General features: G+C 51.3%; 1 protein-coding gene across 3 annotated transcripts in view; it reads left to right on the top strand.

The window, feature by feature from the left end:
* Positions 1-19,527, top strand: part of Tbc1d2 (TBC1 domain family member 2) — a 39,911-nt gene that overhangs the window by 14,254 nt on the left and 6,130 nt on the right. For 2 of the 3 annotated variants that reach the window (XM_070010515.1, XM_070010529.1), the window contains 5 exons: positions 758-957; positions 7,639-8,022; positions 14,327-14,437; positions 15,761-15,951; positions 16,799-17,275. In XM_070010515.1, coding sequence (XP_069866616.1) covers positions 758-957; positions 7,639-8,022; positions 14,327-14,437; positions 15,761-15,951; positions 16,799-17,275 — 1,363 coding nt within the window. The remainder of the gene's footprint in view (positions 1-757; positions 958-7,638; positions 8,023-14,326; positions 14,438-15,760; positions 15,952-16,798; positions 17,276-19,527) is intronic. The other variant, XM_070010524.1, reaches the window with a different exon arrangement.

The raw sequence follows: 19,527 nt of genomic DNA, 5'->3' as shown, positions 1-19,527 counted from the left end.
TTACCCTTTTAAAACTGGATATAGGGCTGGGAAGGAGGCTCGGTGGTAGAATGCCTGCCTCACATGCATGAGGCCCTGGTTTCGATTCTCAGCACCACATAAACAAACAAACAAAAAGCCACAATGGCTTAAGTGGTAGAGCGCTAGCCTTGAGCTGGAGAGCTCAGGGACAGTGCCCAAGCCCAGAGTTCAAGCCCCATGACTGACAAAAAAATAAATTAAAAATATAAACAAAAATAAACTGATGAGTCACACCTGTAATCCTAGCTATTCATGACACTAAGATCCAGATGATTATGGATGGAAACCAGTCTGGGCAGAAAAGGCCATCAGACTCCATCTCCAATTAACTAGCAGAAAGTTGGACTGAAGGCAAGACTAAAGTGGTAGAGTGCCAGGCATCAGGAAAAAAGCTTGAACAAGAGCTCAAGGCCCTAAGTTCAAGCCCTTGGGTTGGTGGGGGAGCAGTTTTGTCATCTTTAGATGCAGTTAATTAATTAAGTGGATTAAATCTGTTCAAATTGTATGCAACCATCATCCATCTACCTCCAGAATTCTTTTCATCTTCCCAAGTGAACCTCTTGTAATGATGCTTAAAATAATAGAGGAAAATGTTTCCTCCCTCCCTCCCATTCTTCCTTCCCTCTCCCCTTCCCTGTCTTCCTTGTGAAAAGGCTTAAAAATGACTTTCAGAGTTATGGACCTGTGGACCTTTAGGCTGACCAGGATTTGTGCTGTTTCTGTTTCTCCTCTTGAGCAGGGAGAGAGCCAGCAGATTCTCCAAAGGCCGTACCCAAATCCTCTGTGCCCACCAACGTTACACAGAAAGCCAAGCGCCAGAGCAACACCTTCCCATTCTTTTCCGATGGGCTGGCCAGGACCCGATCGGCTCAGGAGAAGGTGGTGGCATTGGAGCAGCAGGTGCTGATGCTCACTACCGAGTTACAGTCCCAGAAGGTGAGCTGTGGCTCCTGCCCAGGAGGCCTGAGGTCCCTGTGCAGTCCCTGAGCTTAGAACTTTGTGGATGACTACACATAGTGCATCTTCCCTGCTGGGCACAGCCCAGCCAGTGGTCTTTAAAGAACCAACTCCAGGAGAAGAGAAGCTAGTCTGCTGTCAGTCACATTAGGTGACAAAAAGCCACCAACGTCAGGGGTCTCTGAAGACCTATTTTAATATTGTCTCTTAAAGGCATCCCGGAGAGTCATGGCCTAACCCAGAAGAAAGGCAGTGTTTGGAGGGGTGGTTGAGATGCAGGTTCTTGGGAGGGGCAGATGGTGGCACTGGAGCTAGAAGTTGATGACTGGGTATCACAAGAGAGAAAGAGAGAGAGAACATGACAATGTCACAGGGAAGGGAGTGAGGGGGAAGAGAAAGACAGATTGAGAGCACAGCACACTCAGGGTGTGGCCCAGGGCTCAGCCAGGACCAAATGAAACAGTGACTTGACTTCAGGAAAATTGAGATTTAACACAGCTGGCAGTTAAGCATAGGAGTCACAGAAAGGGAGAGCTATGTGATCATACTTCAAAACAGCCAGAGATGTTTAAATGATTTATAAAGTGCTACAACTCAAAGAGTAGATGGGTTTAACCCTGGAGCCACCTCATGAGGAATGGGGGTACAGTGGGGGTGCTGGTGGGCTGCCACACTGGCAGAAGACCTTGCAGTATGACAAAAGCAATACAAGTAGCACAGTTGCACAGTTGTTACCCTAAATCCCAGGGACCTCTCAGGCCCTTGCAGTGATGTGGGCTCTGAGGGAGGGCCCAGGCTCTTCTTCCTCCAAGAGAAAGACCTAAGCTTTTGTGTTTGAGCTTTGTCTGTTCTGAGGAACTGCCCCCGCCCTCCCCAAACTTCCTTTTCTGGCCCTTGCTCTAGAAGACTCTTGCTGGGAATGGGGCATGTATGTACTCCTATGTGGCGAAGTCTTTGTCCCTCTCATAGACTTCTCTTTGTCCTCTCTTCTCTGCTTTTGGAGAAGAACGTTCAGAAACATGCTCTGCCTACCTAAATTTTGCTCCTTCTCAGTCTTTGCAGTCCCACAACAGTCACCACCGCAAGGAACTGACAAAGGCTGTATTTCTGGTAGGCCAGGGGCTACATTTAATGACATACTGGTGATTAGAGGGGTAGATCATTCATTTTGCCTTCTTAGTTCATTGGTGTATTTCCCAAGTCTTCACTGTGGGCCTATCACAGGCCCAGGTGCTGGGGAAAAGCAGAGGGCTGAGGACACAGACCCCGCCCTCAAGCACTCAAATTTCAGACAGGTGGCATCCAGCAGACCCAGCGCCCCAGTACCCACTCACAGCACACAGTGATGCCACGGGACGGTGGCAGTCCTATGGGAGCTCAGTTTCTCTCACCCCAGCCATCTGTCTTGTACTCTCTCATCTTGGTCTTCCTATCTCAAGGCTGTTGGATGCTGTAGAGAGCTAAGTGTTACTTGGCAGAGCAGTAGCTGCTCCAGGCCCCCTAGTCCAGCGAACTCTCAAAGCCAGATCTGGAAGAAAAAGGAACTTCCTGTGAACACCGCCACTCCTCTCACGTTCCAGAATCTGTGAGCAGTCCCCGACCCTGTCTTTCTTTCTAAAACAGGACGAACTGTTAGACATAGTACAAGGCCACGGGAGCAGTGTGCCCCTGGCACCCGTGGAGAACTCACCTTCCACCTGTGAAGGAAGGCAGGACTCTGGGGGTTTGGAAGAGTTGCTAAGCTGTGGACAGCTCCATCCACTCAGAGAGGAAAGGTCATGATGTAGTTGTGTTTTCAAAATACTGGAGTTGTTTGCCAGGCACTAGTCGCTTACACCTATAATCCCAGCTATTCAGGAGGTGAGATCTGAGGATCACAGTTTGAAGCCAGCCAGGGCAAAAAATTCCATGAGACTCTTATCGCCAATGAACACCCCCACCCCCCCACAATGCCACAAGTGAAGGTGTGGCTTAAGTGATAGAGTGCTAGTCTTGCGGGGAGGAGGGGGACGGGCAGCACGCAGGCCCTGGTTTATGCCCCAGGACCAGCATACACACACACACAAAAAGTTAAATTTTTTTACTATAACCTCCAGTGTATGTTACAGGAATGTGGCTGGAAGATAAAGCTGTGGTGTGCGTGGTTTGGCATGGTTCCTAGCCATCTCCTGTGTGGCAGTCTAGAGGTTACTCTCAGCACGTCTTTATGGCAAAGCACAGCATGGCCTGGATTCTGGCTGTAAGCAAGTCCCTTTACCTTTCAGCCTGTTTCCCCTGTGTGGATGCATTTGTAGCTCTGCCGGGGGGGTGGGGGGGTTGGGAGGGGCAGGGAGAGACCATATCTGGAACATAAGGCTGAGGGCACCCCACAAATGTGACCCTGTGTGCTGTACACATCTGTTCCCAGTGCTGATTCCTTCCAACCTTACTGGAGCAAGTACCCCACAGGGAATGCCATCATAGCCTGTGGGAAGTGAGTTCACAGACGCAGAGGCCAAGTCTTCATTTGCTCCCACCCTTCCAGCTCTTAGGGTCACCAGCAGCCTAGACACCACAACCAGAGGGAGAGGAGAGTAAAGAGACCTAACTCCTGGCTCTGAAGTGAGGCAAAGGAAGGCATAACACAGAAGACAGCTCATCTTTAGGTGTCCAGTGTCCCCAAACCCCCAAAAGTAGTGAGTGGGGCAGTTATTCAGGGGGTGGAGTCTGGGATTATTGTGGTTTTAGATCACCCCAGGAAAAAAGTTACTGAGACCTCTTTCTCAATAAATATATTGATTGCATACTCCGGTCCTAACTACCTGGGGAGCATAAGAAGGTGAATCACAGTCCAAGGCTGGCCTCAGGCAAAAAATTCAAAAAAAAAAAAAATAAGTAAAGCAAAAGGACTGAAGTACAGCTCAGCAGTAGAACACCTGCCTAGCAAGGACAAGGCTCGAGTTTAAACCCCAGTACTGCCAAAAGAAACCACCACAACAAAAATAACAACAAAAAATTCTGGGTAGGAAGCATTTTAACTGAGACCCTTAGAGTCCAACTCCTCTGTGGGACCCTGGCTTCCCCAGGGTCCACACTGCAAGTGCTTCCCTTTGTCTCAAGCAGGAAGAAGCTTCTTTCTGTATGCTCCTAGCCTTAGGGAGACGTGAGAACAGAGCTCTTGTCCTAGCTCAGCCAGCCATGTGGCCCTCGCGTGTCTTCAGTAACGGGGAGGGGGGGAGAGGGGAGGGATTTATATCTTGAACTCTGAGCTACAAATCGGAGCAAACTCTGTGCTCCAGCACTGTGCTGGCACTTCCTGGCACTCCTGCACAGGAAACAGAATCTGAGAGCTTCTCAGATCCTCAGCAGGGCTGAGCGGAGGCTTCAGACCTGGTCTCTCTTCCTGGTGAGTCTCCATCCTTTAACCATGCCATGCCTGAGGGGCTCAGGGAAGGTGGGTAGCTTGCCTGAAGTCACACAGCTGGTAGAGCCAGGCCTGGGGCCCCAGTCTCCCCTTCCAGCCCAAGCCACCTTCTCTCCCTGATCACATGGCCTAGTCTCAGACTCCAGCACTGAGACTGCCTTTTGGAACACACGAGGGAAGTCCTGCTCCTCCCTGCTGGTGTATTGAACCACAGTGACCCTGTTACCTGTACAGCGCTTTTCTGTCCAGCTACACTCAGTGCTGGCCCCACAAAAGGTCTGGGCTTCAGGAGATGGCGCCAGATGGCTGATGGGCCAAATGCCATAAGCCCTTGGAGCTAACGGAGCCACACCCAGCCTGAAGGCCATCTGCTCTGACAGATGGCCAGCTCTTGTCTGGTGGAGATGGCCATCTGTTGGCTGCCAGGAAGGTCGGATCCTTAGGGGCCCCTTAGCTCCCTTGGGTTGATTTGGTAAAAACGCAGAATTTTTTTTTTTCAGGAATCTTGACTGGCTGGGGCAAGGAGTGGCCCCTGATCTGGAACTCAGCCAGACTTGAGTCCACATCTCTGGCTGTATACCTGCCATCATGGAAGGAGGTTTGGGGGGCTTTCTCCTGCTTCATCCTGGACAAGGATTCTTGGCACACTTTTCCTACCATCCTTGAGGTGGCTCTGCCTGGAGTGGACTTCTTTTCTCCATCCTAATTATGAGCCTACAGAGGTTGGGTGAGGTAACTTGCCTGAGGCCACCCTTGCTAGATAAGCTCTCTGAGATGGGATGGGGACTGTTTGTGATCTGTTACTGTAATATACCAGAGGCAGGCTGCTTCATAAAGAGATTTATTTTGGCTCCTGATTCAGGAAATACAAAGTTGAATCAGCACACCTAGAATGGACGGCCTCCTTGCTGGCAGAGATCCAAGGCAATGCAAGCCAGCACATGGCAAAAGACATAGACACACATGTGTGTATCTGTGTCTCTTCTGGTCTCTCTCCCTCTTACAAAGTTGTAAGAATTCAGGCATGGAGTCCCCATCTCAACCACCTTATCCTAATCACTCTCCCCAAGATACCCCCACACACACCTCCAAGGACCCTAGGTTAAGTTCTTGATCATTTCAACACATCAAGTGTTGGATATACAAATCATAGGTACCCCATAGCAGGATCTGAGGCCTGTGTAAGCTGATCACCACCCACTTGGACCACCTTAAGCTCAGTTAGTGATGAAAATACCAGTGCTTTAGTAACATAAAGTCTCAAGCATATCACTTTCTGTGCAGGGCTCTGGGGATGGAGGAGAGCCTCCAGGCCGATGGTTGGGAGAGCCAAGTTTGGGAAGAAGATATCCAGATGTAAGCTTTAGAGTCAGGGGGAAAGGAGCCCCCTCTCCCCCCCTCCCCCCATCCCCCCCACCCCCGCTTCTGATCTTGAAGTGAGACTCAGCATGGTATCTAGCTCTTTACCAGTTACCCCAGGCCATTGCCAGATCTCAGCCAAACCAGACTCACCTAATGGAATGTGAATCTCTCACCAGAGCCCTGAGAAGCTGGTCGCTTCATTCTGAACATTCCAGGCATTCTGGGTTGTGTACCCACCCCACTCTACCTTCCTGCCACACCTCTGACCCTGTGCTTTCCTTTCTCCAGGCCTTCCTCAGCCTGTCTTCCAGCTTCCTTCTGGGGGGAGGTCAGCCTGGAAAGTACCCGCCTCTGCCCCCCACTTGCTGCTTGGTCACCTCTGGCCCCATTCTTGAGGGCTCAGTATAAACTGCTGTGTGCCTTCTGGTCTCCCACCCCCTCCTACCTCCTCCACAGGCAGAAGTCACCACACGTGCCCAGCCCTGTGTCCCCAAAACACCAGAAATCGTTCCATGGAGGTGGTTTATCAACCTCACCCCCCCCCAACAGCTTTTGCACTCCTGGGAGTTGGGAACCATGGCAGCTCCCTCTCAGGGAACAGTACTGTGGCCCAGGGCCTGGCATGAGCAGGCAGGCAGTAAAGGTTGGACACATGGATAGGTGTGTGGAAACAAGAAGCAGAAAAGGGATGGTCACTAGTACTGAGGTTTTTGAAGACTCATGCAAATGTGATTTTTTTTTAGTGTTTCTCCTCCAAAATGGCATTCTTCTTGGCAAGTTATCCAGCTGAACTATTTAAACGTTTTGGCATGCGTATAGTTGATAGATCTCTAAGAGAACGTGTTTTCTCCAACCAAGACCAGCTTGGAGCACAGCGCTGTGGCCAAAGGCCATCTCTGCCACATGGCCCTGGCAGCTAGGCACCTAGCTTCCTGTATTCTGATGCTGGCCCCAAAAGAATTCTCATTCCTGGTGGAAGTAGAGACTTGAAGGAACAAGGAGGCCCGCAGACCTGAAGTTTCCTTGTGTTTAATTGCCCCTGGTGAGAAGGAAGAAATTAAGATCTGTTTCTGAACTTTCCAGCATTTCCTTGTAGTGGCATTGCAATGTTTGATGGGATGGGCATTGAATAAGCTCTGGGCAGCTTTGCATGGTGGAGTGCCAGTGTATTTCCTCTAATTCTCTCTCAAGTTGATTGGAAGTGACTGTTTGGAAGTTATATTGGGAAGTACTCAGAAGCCTCAACTAGGCATTGTACAAAGGAATATCACAATTGATGAGTGATACATGCCCCAGGTTTTGCTAGCGACTAAGCTTAAGCTTTGAAATGTCAGTCCTTCAGGACCAAATTGCACTCTGCTCTCCTGGACCTGACTTTAGTCATCCTGGAAAATTACCAGTGTACATCAGAGTATGGGTTCAGCCACTGTAACAAAGGAGCCTCCAAGTGTTAGATCCTAAAACAAATTCAGAGTTTCTCCCTCTAACACCGAGGGGTCCAGTTAAGTGTGAGCAGCTCTGAGCTGCTGGAATGGGGAGGAGGGGAGACTCTGTCACCCTCAGTATGAACTTGTGGGTCTGAAGTGGCTGCCCTTGTACCTAGCACTTCTCAGGCAGAATTACCAAAAGGAACTGGACCCCGGGAATGTGTCTGCTGGTTTCAGGGGTGAAGCTGCCCACATTCCCATTTGGGCAGAATAGTCACCTGCTCCACAGACTGTCCAGCCAGCACTCTGCTGGACAGAGAAGGCAGAAATGAGTCTTGAGATAAGATGCCCAGGGCCTCTACAGGACACTTGGAAGTGTTGTTAGGACTAGAGAGTGTGTTTCCTCTCTGGCACCTGTCAGGCCTTCCCTGAGCCTATGGACACGCCTCTGCCCCCTTTTTCCCCCAGGAGTTGGTGAAGATCCTGCACAAAGCCCTGGAGGCTGCCCAGCAAGAGAAGCGGGCATCTAGTGCCTACCTGGCAGCGGCCAAGGACAAGGACCGGCTGGAGCTGGTGCGGCACAAAGTGCGTCAGATCGAGGAGCTGAGCCGGCGGGTGGAGGCCTTGGAGCAGGAGCGGGAGCACCTGGCACACGAAGCCGGCCTGCGGGAGCAGCAGGTGCAGGAGCTGCAGCAGCACGTGCAGCTGCTCATGGACAAGAACCAGGCCAAGCAGCAGGTCATCTGCAAGCTCTCGGAGAAGGTCACCCAGGACTTCACCCAGCCTCCTGGGCCCCCCAGTACTGATGACCGGGACTTCCTGAGCCAGCAGGAGAGGATGGAGCATCTGAAGGTAGGCCTCCCACCAGGCCAGCCTCACCCTCTCCTGGGCCCAAGGCAGGCGGGGCTAGTGGTTTTCTGCCTGGGGTAGGGTCACCATCCTGGAATGGTGTGGCCTTTTCTTTGCCATCCTGGGCAAAGTGTCTCTAACTTACCACATTAGAGGAGAGAAACCAGGAACAGCTATGTCGGGAGCCTGGGCTGGCAGCCTCCCTTGGTGTTACTCTGTCTCAGGGTTCCTCGAGGTGCCAGGGCTGCCCTGCACAGTGCCCTGCACAGTACTGCTGCAGTAGTTGTTCTTTCTGTAGGACTGACAGAATGCTTGCTGTGCAGCATTGTCCTAAGTGCCTAACCTGTGCCCACTCATGTCCCCTCCCACCAGCTCTGGGAGGCAGTCATTTATATATGAGCACACGCATAGTGTAGATGGGGATGGCGAGGTGGAGAGGATAAAGATATGTGTTTGAAGCGCTGTCCCAAGTGTTAGAGCGGAATTAGTTGGTGTCATGTCTGCTGGCTGGTCTGTCCTCTCTGGGCCTCTCAGCTCCTCTGCTTCTATAGGTCCCACCTGCTTCTCTGCCTTGCCTTGCCCTCTGTTCCTGTCCGCATCTCTCTCCCCAGCTCATAGGCACCAAGGCCAGGGGCTTTATTTGAGATGCGAAGCCTGCAGCCTTCTCTTGTGACAGGAGCTGCCTGGTCAATGGGAGGCCTGAGACTGGGGACAGTGACTTAGCCCAACTGTCACCTGCTAGTCTGGACCCAAGACTTGCTTGCTAACCCTTGATGGCCACTCATATACTTACTTAGTTGGAAGCTCCAGTGCACCTGCATGATGTAGAAGCTGTGAAAAGGGAAAAGGGAAAGCAATAGAAAAGCACCTTGAGAAGCATCTTGAGCATCGGCTACTGCTTCAGGCTGTGATATGAACCAGTCCTGGCTGTGCCCCTTGCTAGCTGTGCAGCCTTGGGCAAGTTCTCTGGCCTCTGCATGAGAGATCTTTTAAGGTAGGAGAAACCAGACCTTCAAGAGTATGTGCAACTGGCTTGCAGTGGAAACACTTCCTCCCTGCCTGTCCACCAAAAGACTTCCTGTTTGCCCGGCCTCGTCCATTGCAGGGACAGAACCTAGGTCAGCTGGTGGCTCCAGACTGCCCAGAGCCCCTTGTCTGCCTGTCTATCTGGCCTCCCTTAGTGGACCCAGTGTGTTTTCCATTCACACCTTTAGGAATGCCATTTATCATCAGGCCCAGCTTTCAAGGGACCCAGTGCTTTGTTCTTTTTTAAAAAATTTTATTCTTATTATAAAGGTGATGTACAGAGGGGTTACAGTTACATCAGTCAGATAAAGAGTACATTTCTTTTTTGGACAATGTCACCCCTTCCCTCATTCTGTCCTAATTTTTCCATCCCCACCCACAAGTTGTGTAGTCCATTTTCCACATGGTGTTGCATTTGTTCACCCTTGTCCCTCCACTTCTGCCCCCCCCAAGCCCCCCAAAACAAATAAATGAACAAATAAGACAAAAAGAAAAAAACACAGCAAAAAAAACCTCATGTTTTCATTTATTCATTCATCGGGGCTTTGTTGTTTAAGAAGTTTCATGTAACTTATTTGTTACTTTATAATTTTGTGTGTGTGGTCCTAGGACTTGAACTCAGGGCCTGGGCACTGTCCCCAAGCTGTTTTGCTCAATGCTAGCACTCTACCACTTTGAGCCATAGCACCACTTCCAGTTTTGTTTTGTTTTGTTTTGTTTTTTGTGGTTCATTAGAGATAAGAGTCTCATTGGGACATTTCAGCTTTGAGCCATGATCCTCAGAGCTCATCTCCTGAGTAGCTACAGTAATAGGCATGAGCCATTGGCATCTGGCTTAATTTTTTTTTTTTTGATTGGCCATGGGCCTGAACTCTGGGCCTGGGCGCTGTCCCTCAGCTCTTCAACTCAAGGCTAGCACTCTACCACTTGAGCCATAGTGCCACTTCCAGCTTTTTCTGCTTATGTGGTTGCTGAGGAATCGAACCCAGGGTCTCATGCATGCAAGACAAGCACTCTACCACTGAGCCACCTCCCCAGCCCTTAATTTTTTTTTTAAAGTAGTATTTAGAAAAGCCACCAAATGTCTCTCACCTTTGGGTCTGACCATAGGAGTTCATGTTTTCTGCTGGCCCTGTGATTGAGGTCCATTTAACTTTCAAAAAGTAGCCCCCTGTCTGTGAGGCTCATTTCAAGACCAGGATCGTTGACCACTTGAATTTCAGAGCAAGAGGACATAAATATCTGACCTGCTCAATTTTTCTGGCAGGGAAACTGAGGCACAGGAGGGACAGGGACTGTCCAGGGCCACAAGTTCCCCACAAGGGCCCAAGGGTCTGGTCCACCAGCATTTCCCAGTGAATCCCCTGGCTAGATCCTGTGAAGGCAGCGGCCACAGGCTGTCTGCCGAGCTGCTTCTCCAGCCTGCTGTTTCTCTCTTTTCTTTACTGGTGACTGTCCTGTGGCTTTTCTCATCTCTCAGGTCTCTCTTTTTCCTCCCTACAGTTCTGAGCCAAGGAGCACAGTCAAGGTAGGGTGCCGAGCTGAATGGGAGGTGCTGTCTCAAGGGACACTTGCACCCACTTACCTGCCCTCCCCCCACACACACTTGGGGGCCTTTCCTAGAACCAGAAGGGAGTCCCTACAGACAGTTGTCTCTAAAGCCTGGGAAACCTCATGAGCAGCTGCTGCTGGGGGCAGGGTGGGTGAGGAGGAGGAGGAGGCAGGAGCGTGCAGTGACTACAGGCGCTCACAGCCACATTTGCTGAGCACCTGTTGTGGGCTGAACACCCCCTGTGTTTGGATCCTGGCTCTCTTCCACAACACCTGCATCATGCAGCATTGTCCTTCTCGGTCCTTGTTTCCTCCTCTGTAAATTAGGTTTGATAGTACTTTTATAGTCCTTCTGATAGTTTGATAGTACCTTGATAGCACCAATCCCACAGCACCATGGTGAGGATTCAACTATACAAAATAATGGCTGTGAGGGTGGAAGGCCTGACACATGGTAGGACCCGGGGGCCAGCCCTTCCTTCCTTCCTTCCTTCCTTCCCTACCTTCCTTCCTTCCCTACCTTCCTTCCTTCCCTACCTTCCTTCCTTCCTTCCTCCCCCTTCCTCCCTCCGTCCCCTCCTCCTTCCCTTCCTCCCTTCCCTTCTCCCAGGTGTTTGGGAAGAAGAGCCACAGAGGGAAAGTACTTCAGGCTAGTGGCAGGAGGGAGTGGCAGGCGGGAGTGGAGGCGGGCAGGCAAGTAATGGTAGCAACTGCTTTGCTTTTGCCTTTGGCCGCCTTTGCCCACATTAACTAATTGGGCTCCCAGCCACCTCTTGAGCTGGTACTGTTATTGTTCCTATTGACCTAAACAACTCTTCTTTTTTATTTTTTGGTTGGTCGTGGGGCTTGAACTCTGGGCCTGGGCGCTGTCCCTCAGCTCTTCAGCTCAAGGCTAGCGCTCTACTATTTGAGCCATAGCACCACTTCCAATTTTCTGAGTGGTTTATTGGAGATAAGAATCTCACAGACTTTCCTGCCCAAGCTGGCTTGGAACTGTGATCCTCACATCTCAGCCCTCCTGAATAGCTAGGATTACAGGCGTGAGCCACGGGCACCCGGCAACAACTCTGTTTTAAAAGAAATAAGAAAATTATTTACCCTGTGCCAAAAGTGAGTGGCACCAGCCCTAAAACATGGATTTCAGTTACTCTGGATGACATGGCCCAAGCAGTCACATGAACATTGCTGGCCATAAAACAAAGTTATCAGTCAGTACCTTCACCCATGGCCTTGGTAGGGGCATCTGGCAGGGGGGCTGCTTTATGACACATTCAGATAAGTTTATCTATCAGTCAACATTAGGTCAGATTTAAAAAAAAAAAGTTAAGACATGCCAAGCACAAGTAGCTCCCATCTGTAATCCTTGCTACTCAAAAGGCTGACTGGAGGATCGTGGTTCCAAGCCAGATCAGGCAGAAAAGTCTGCAAGACTCCATTTCCAATTAACAGCAAAATGCCAGACTGAAGGCATAGCTTAAATGATAGAATGCCAGCTAAGCAAGTACATAAGGTCGTGAGTTCAAGCCCTGGTATGAGGGAGGAAAAAAAAGTCAAGGTGATTGACTATGACTATGAAAGGGTCTAAGATAGCTGAAAAGTAATTTTGGCTATGGACCTGCAGTGATCCATCTCTCCCCAGGCATGTTCTGCTCTGCATGGTCATGTGCTCTTCAGGATCTATAGTACAGATGCTCCTTCATCAGAGAACTTCAGTTTCCATCCCTGGTTCCCAGATGTTAAGTAATGTTACATCCAGGCATCATGGTCCCAGTCTGTGCCTCTAGCCACCAGGCCTTTGCTGGCACACAGGCAACATCAGCATCTTTGCAGTCTTGTTCCTTTATGGTGCAGCCTGCCAATCACATGGGCCTGGTGCATCAGCCACGACATGGTAGAGACTTTCTGGAGTTTGAATGTCCTGGTGGATTCCAGCTGGGAGGGTGACAGGCCAGAAGCACAGTAGCACACAGTCTTTCAGCCTAGGAGCTGGGGGATATCACTGGGACCCCAGTGATAAGATGTGGCCTCTTGATGAAGTCAGCCTGGTGCATTCATCTCCAGTCCTGAGACAGAGGGCAGCAGCTCTGAGTATAACTGGGAGCATCTGAGTGGGAAAGACCTGGGAGGACATCTTGGCCAGAGTAAAGGCCAGCCCACATAGGGCCAGGAAACCTAGGGGCCACACATACCACATTATCTCTAACAATAAAGTGCCACAGGCTACAAGTGATGTTGCTCATGTCCAAGCCACGCAGGGCCTGTCAGAGGTCAGCCCTGCAAGTAGCACTTCCTGCACGCACAGCCCAGGACACGTTCCTGAACAGAAAAGGAGACTTGTGTTTCAGCGGGACATACCCTGGAATTTTTAGGGATGACTTTAAGTGTGTGCTATGGTTTGAATGGCTTCTGAACTATCCTTACCAGCAGAATAAGATCAAGAGCCATGACTATGTCTCGGCTTCTTTCATGAATTTTCCTGGGTCATAGTTCAATCATTTGCCCCACAGTTGGGTCTCACTCCCTGTCTGGACAGCACAAAGGGGAAACTTTAGGCTCCAAACCTCTCTGATTTTGAACACATAATCAAAACAAACTGAAAACAGCCAGGGCTCAGATTTTTAAGACAATATAGGAAAGATAATGAGCTATGGTAAATTCACCCTGTAAAATAGTTACTGGTCATCAAAAATGATGGTGGAAGCCAGGTGCCAGTGGCACACACCTCTTATCCTAGCTACTCAGATCGGAGATCTGAGGATTGTGGTTCAATGCTAGCTGGGGCAAGCAAATCCAAGAGACCCAGAAAGAAAAAAAAAAAAAAAAAAAAACTGAAAGTGGAGTTGTGGCTTAAGTGGTAGAGTGTCTATCCTTGAGCAAAAAAAAAAAAAGCCAAGCAACAGCACAAGGCTCTGAGTTCAAGCCTCAGTACTAGCAGTATACACCCCTGCATTCCCAGCAACTGGGGAGTCTGAAGCAGGAGAATCACTAATTTAAGTCTGGGCAATATAGTGAGAGAATGTAAGACGTGTGCCTCTTACAAGTACCAGGCCTTGGGTTTGATCCCAGGACACACACACACACACACACACACACACACACACACACACACACACACACACACACACACACACACACACACACACACACACACACACACACACACACACACACACACACACACACACACACACACACACACACACACACACACAGAGCTGGTAGGGGGTGAAATTGGGGTATTTTAACAAAATAGAATCATACTTCAAGATGGTGATTAACTTAAAATTTTTTGTTTCCAGTGTTTTGCAAATATCTGATACAATGTATTGTCAAAACAACATTACTTGATCACCTGTGTTTGCCTCTGTGCTAGGTATTATACCTGCTACCCCACTTAGTTTCCCAGCTGCCTAGTAGAGTTAGAGGTAGTTGGTGTTCCCACTCTTACAGATCAGGAAATAGAGGGCCAGGGTGGGTCAGGAGCCTGCCTGAGACCTCCAAGCCAGAATGTCAGAGCCAGGACTTGAATTCCTACACTTGAAGTCTCCAACCCAGCATGCTAGGAGCCAGAATAGAGGAGGCCATGGGTGAACTTTTTATCATTATTGGGAAAATTTCTCAAGGAAGTTTTGACAGCTCATTAAAGGGTATACCTGAGTGCTCAGGGCCAGGAGGATTTGGCAGGGGAGGGGAGGGGGCAGTTGCTGACATGCCTCACTCTCTCCTTCAGGATGACATGGAAGCCTACAAGACCCAGAACCGCTTCCTCAACTCTGAGATCCACCAGGTCTCCAAGATTTGGAGGAAGGTGGCTGAGAAGGAGAAGGCCCTACTGATGAAGGTACAGGCGCTGCCCACATCCAGCAGCATGATGCTCCCTCTCCTCTTGCCTCTGCCTTGTGGCCAGCCCCATGTAGGGCTTCTTCAGCCCCTGGGGGCTAGCTGACAGCCTCCCCGGTTCCCAGTGTTTACTGGCAGCTATAAGGGAAGAATGCCTAGTTGAGTAAGCTTGGCTCCTCCAGCCTCAGGGCTGGAGCTGAGGCCAATGAAGATGCACTGAACTCAGGATACTTGGGGACCTAGAAATAGGAAGGAAAGGCAAGGAAGCCTTCCTGAAGGAGGCATCCAGGTTAGCATCATCCAGGCTGCATGGGTGGTGAAAGGCCTAGTAGTAGAAGCATAGAGCAGGCTTCATGGACTGGGCCACAAGATGGGATTGTGTGCTTGATCCAAGGAACCAAGAGCTAGGCCTGATGGGGAGAGGTACGGGGGTAATGGAGGGGTGTGGAAATCTGAGTGCAGGGCCCAGGGCAGCCTGAGATGCTGAGCAGACAACGGTGGCTGCTGACAGAGATGGGCATAAGGAAGAGCCTGGCTGGGGGGGAAGGGGAGGAGATTTGGAGTCTATCACCAGTGTCTCTGGGAAGGAAAGCAGTGATAGGATTCAGGAAGCACCAGGAAGAGAGGCAGGCCACCGTAGTGCTGGCAAGGCTGCGGCTGATGGCAGCCTTGGTCCTGAAGCTCTCACCCAGGACCAGGGAGGTAGGAGCTGAGAGCCCAGCAGCCACCACAGTGCTGTGGGGCTCTGTCCCCATGTCAGACAGAAAGCCAGAGGCACAGTTGCCTGCTGGGCCCAGCTCCATCCAGCCTATGTAAATGGAAGCAAGCAAGCAGCCATGGGGGGCGGGGGGGGGACCAATGCCCCGGGTGTGTGTGGGAAGACAAAGTGGCCATTGCCCAGGGCCGTGTCCTGCTAGTGAGCACCTACAGAGAACTGGCCCTGTGCCCACTGGTGGACAGGCCTTCACACACAGCAAATAGCTGATCCTCAGTAGCGTGTCTGGAGAGTCTGTACGAAACCTGCCTTAGAAATGGGAATCCTTAAGACAGAAAAGTTGAGGAACCTGCCACAGGCCACACAGTTGGAGTAACAAAACCAGGACAGGACTATAGGTGATACCCCAGCCTCCCTTCCTTTCTGAAAGAAGCTTTATCCCTGGCCCTGCCCACTCCTTGGCTTGCCACGGTTGTAAACCACTGGACTGGGGGCCTTCCTTCCTCCTTGCCCATATGCAGGATAAGGAGAGGGGAGCTGGAAGGACTCAAAGGTGTTCAAAACTCTGGACAGCCTGAGCAGCCTCCCCTCTCCCCCCCCCCCCCGCAGTGTGCCTACCTCCAAGCCAGGAACTGCCAGGTGGAGAGCAAGCATCTGGCCGGGCTGCGGAGGCTACAAGAGGCGGCGGCAGGGACAGAGACGCATGCGTTCTCTGACCTGCTGCGGCAGCTCGTCCAGGAGGCGCTGCAGTGGGAGGCCACCGAGGGCGCAGCTGACCCCGTGGGGCTGAACCCCGTCAGGTGAGCCTGGGGTCCCACCCTGTGTGTCAGCCCTGCACGGCCATGACTGCCTCTGGCTCCAGGCGTGTGCTGCGCGGTGCCATGAGGAGGGAGCCCGGGCTGAGCCACAGAGCATGTGTGGCCAGGCCAACAGGGCGCTTTCCCTCCCTCCTCGCCCTTGCCTATTCCCTGCTGGCCAAACCCTTGCCCCTTGCTGGGCACAGCAGCTGCCAGTTAACTACACAGGAAGCAGGGGTGGCCCACTGACTGGTGCCTCACTGTGGCCCCTCACCTGGCTGTCTTTGCCGTGTGACCTTGAGCAGCTCACGTCTACTTGAGCAGCCTCTGTAGGATGTGGCTGAGATCGATCCCCACTTTGCAGGATCGTTCAGCTGAACAGAGAGCGCGTGCAGGGCATGTGGTGGGGTCAGACAAATGTTGCCTAAATGCAAGGCCCTCTGGACAGGACCCAGGCTCTCCCACCTCGCTGGTTCGTGGTCTTGGCCTGTCCCCATCTATCCACGAGCTTGCTGGTGTGCTAAGTGGGGCTCCGTGTAAGCATTGCAGGCCCCTTGGGCTGAAGTTTCGTGGAGTAGCAGAAGCTCCCCTGCTGGTCCAGGGCACACGCACCTCGGGGAGCACTGGTACAAGAGCATTTCACTGGGTCTTCAGGAGTCAGAGGGGTTTTCTCTACCCATCATACAGATAAGCAAACTGAGGCTGGGACGTGGAGTGATCTGCCGCGAGGTCCATGGCTAGCCCTCGGCTGAGCCAGGGTGGAAGCTGGCCCTGGTGCCCCTGCCGGTGCCCCTCCTCTAGGCCCAGTATCTGCATGTTATAGCTCACTCATACGACCTTCCCCCGGCAGTGAGTATGATGAATACGGCTTTCTGACAGTGCCTGACTATGAGGTGGAAGACCTGAAGCTGCTGGCCAAGATCCAGGCGCTGGAGGTGCGCTCCCATCACCTGCTGGGCCTTGAGGCCAAGGAGCGGCCCCTGCGGGAGCGCTGGTCTGCCATCGATGAGCTGGCGCCCTCGGCAGAGCTCAAGCAGATGCTGCGGGCCGGCGTGCCCCGCGAGCACCGGCCGCGTGTCTGGAAGTGGCTGGTCCATCGCCACGTGCAGCACCTACACACTCCTGGCTACTACCAGGAGCTGCTGGGCCGGGGCCAGGCCTGCGAGCACCCCGCCGCCCGCCAGATCGAGCTCGACCTGAACCGGACCTTCCCCAACAACAAACACTTCACCTGCCCTACCTCCAGCTTCCCCAGCCAGCTCCGCCGGGTGCTGCTGGCCTTCTCCTGGCAGAACCCTGCCATCGGCTACTGCCAGGGCCTGAACAGGTGAGCCGCTGCAGCGGGGAGGGCACGGCCTTTGCCTTCCAGCGTCTCTCTGGCTCTGGGGCCTGCCAGACTGATGAGCCCCGAAGTTCTTCCCCAGCCTGGTAGAACCAGGCAGGTGAGAGGACATGTTCCCCACAGCGTCAGAACTCAGCACCCTCCACCTGCAGGCTGATTGGCTTTGCTCTTGGGAGCCAGGGTCACTCTCAGAACCATTGGAAGGGACCCACAGCCCAGCCTCTCTTTGCGCTACACATCTGTCTCTTTCCCCTCATTCTTTGGACACATATAGTCTATCAACCAGCAGAGTGGAGACTTTGTCCCTGGAGTTATAGGCCTTCCTTACCTCCACCCCTCACACCCCATGTCCAGGTCTGCAGTTCTGCAGCGCCCAGCCTGTGTTACTTTCCGATTTGGTCCAGTATTCAGGGAGCAAGACAGATGGGAGGCTGAGGATGGAGCCTGGTGGACACTCCAGCGATGGATCTAGAAATTGCAGTCTGGAGTATCTCCCAAAACAAGTTTTTTGTTGTTGTTGTTCTGGTCCTGGGGCTTAAACTCAGGGCCTGGGTGCTGTTCTTGAGCTTCTTTGTGCTCAGGTCTAGGGCTCTACCACAGCTCCACTTGTGGCTTTTTGGGTAGTTTAGTGGAGTTAAGAGTCCTGCCTGGGCTGGCTTTGAATCACAATTCTCAGATTTCAGCCTCCTAAGTAGCTAGGATTACAGATGTGAGCCACCAGTGCCTGGTGCCAAAGTAAGTTTTGACTCTGTTTCGTTCTTCTTTTTCTTGTACTGGGGATTGAACTTAGGGCTTTGTGCTTGCTAGGCTCTGCTGCTGAGCTACCAACCCAAGTTCAAGTTCACTTATATACTCACTTAAGTACTCATCAAAATCTACCTAAGCCATTCTGCTGTTTTTAAATCAGAGTACGTGTTGTGTGATATTTATTTAACACAGAATCAGCATTCAGTGTCCTCATCAAATCTGAATGATTCCCAAGGGTAGATATTCTATATACTTTTATTTATCTAGCCTAAACTTGGCTGAGTCTGAACAAATATTTGTATAATTGCTGGGACTTCAGAGCTGGACTCCAACAATAGTGCTCCTCCTTGGAAGCCATTAGAATGCCATGTTATTCTACATGTCTGGCAGGTGAGTCTAGGGGTCCCATTCCCTCACAGTCCAGCTAAAGCTGTGCACTTCTTGTGACTATTTGAGTAAACTGCAATCCGGAAGGGACAGAATCTATAAAACTTCTTTAAGAATAGCTGTGAAGGGAGCTGATTTCTTACATTCCGTGCAGAGATCAGACAGGAAGTGGTCCTCACTGAGGTGCTTTGCACACTGGACATGTCCTCGTGAAACCCCATGAAGCGTGCACACGTGCCCATTGCCCATCTGAGATGAGAGAACATCTGACAGCCTTAGGACCTGCCCACTGTTCACCAGGCCTAGTGACCTGGCCAGCTGCTGACCTTGGACTCTGGCCTTATGCCCAGAGTCCCATAATCCACCTTGTCCTTCCTCCTGCCCACCATCACTCCTAGTGGGAACTGTGGCAGGAAGGTGTTGAGCCACCCCACAACCTTCCTGATCAGATGTGACCTCTGGATAGACAATTAGCCACAAACAGGTTGCAGTGTTGTGGAGCTGAGCTAGGGCTAAAGGATCCTGTAGATCTGGCTCATGGGACAGACGCTTGCCCAGTGTGGAGAGGGCAGGCCAGGATTGGACAGCTGAGATCAAGAGAGATAGAAGATGCCCAGGAAGTGGTTTTTAATATCCTCCTCTAGGCTGTACTTAAATTGTGTATGTAAGCACAGACAGATGTTATTTGTTCAAATATTTATACCATCACTTTAAAAGGAGCTGCTTGGACTATGGACAGTATTACCAGGTATTCTTTCGAAGGATCTTAAACACAAGCCGCCTTGTCTGAGTTGCCATCTAGTGACGATTTTTAGAACTGCATGCATTATATCAACCATTCTAGCTTCTTTAGATGGTGATGAAGTGGTGGTCTAATGCCAATTTAGAGTAAACATTTTAAAGCCAATTCTTTGTGAAAATAAGTGGTTTTCTTTAAGGGTAGTCTGTTCTTTCTCCCAACCATACATGCCCTCCTCAGGCCCCAAATGCATGAGGTTGAAGTTCTGCAGTAGCCCTGGACAGTTTATTAGCCCTGGAGAGGCCCAGTCTGCCATAACTGACCTTTTAATGTGTGCCAAAGTCTAAACCCATGCTGGTGGAGG

Source organism: Dipodomys merriami, unplaced genomic scaffold, assembly GCF_024711535.1.
Source record: "Dipodomys merriami isolate MVZ:Mamm:240054 unplaced genomic scaffold, mDipMer1.0.p SCAF_11, whole genome shotgun sequence".
Taxonomy (NCBI): domain Eukaryota; kingdom Metazoa; phylum Chordata; class Mammalia; order Rodentia; family Heteromyidae; genus Dipodomys; species Dipodomys merriami.
Note: the sequence above shows the minus strand (reverse complement) of the source record. Positions and strands in the feature narration are given on the sequence as shown.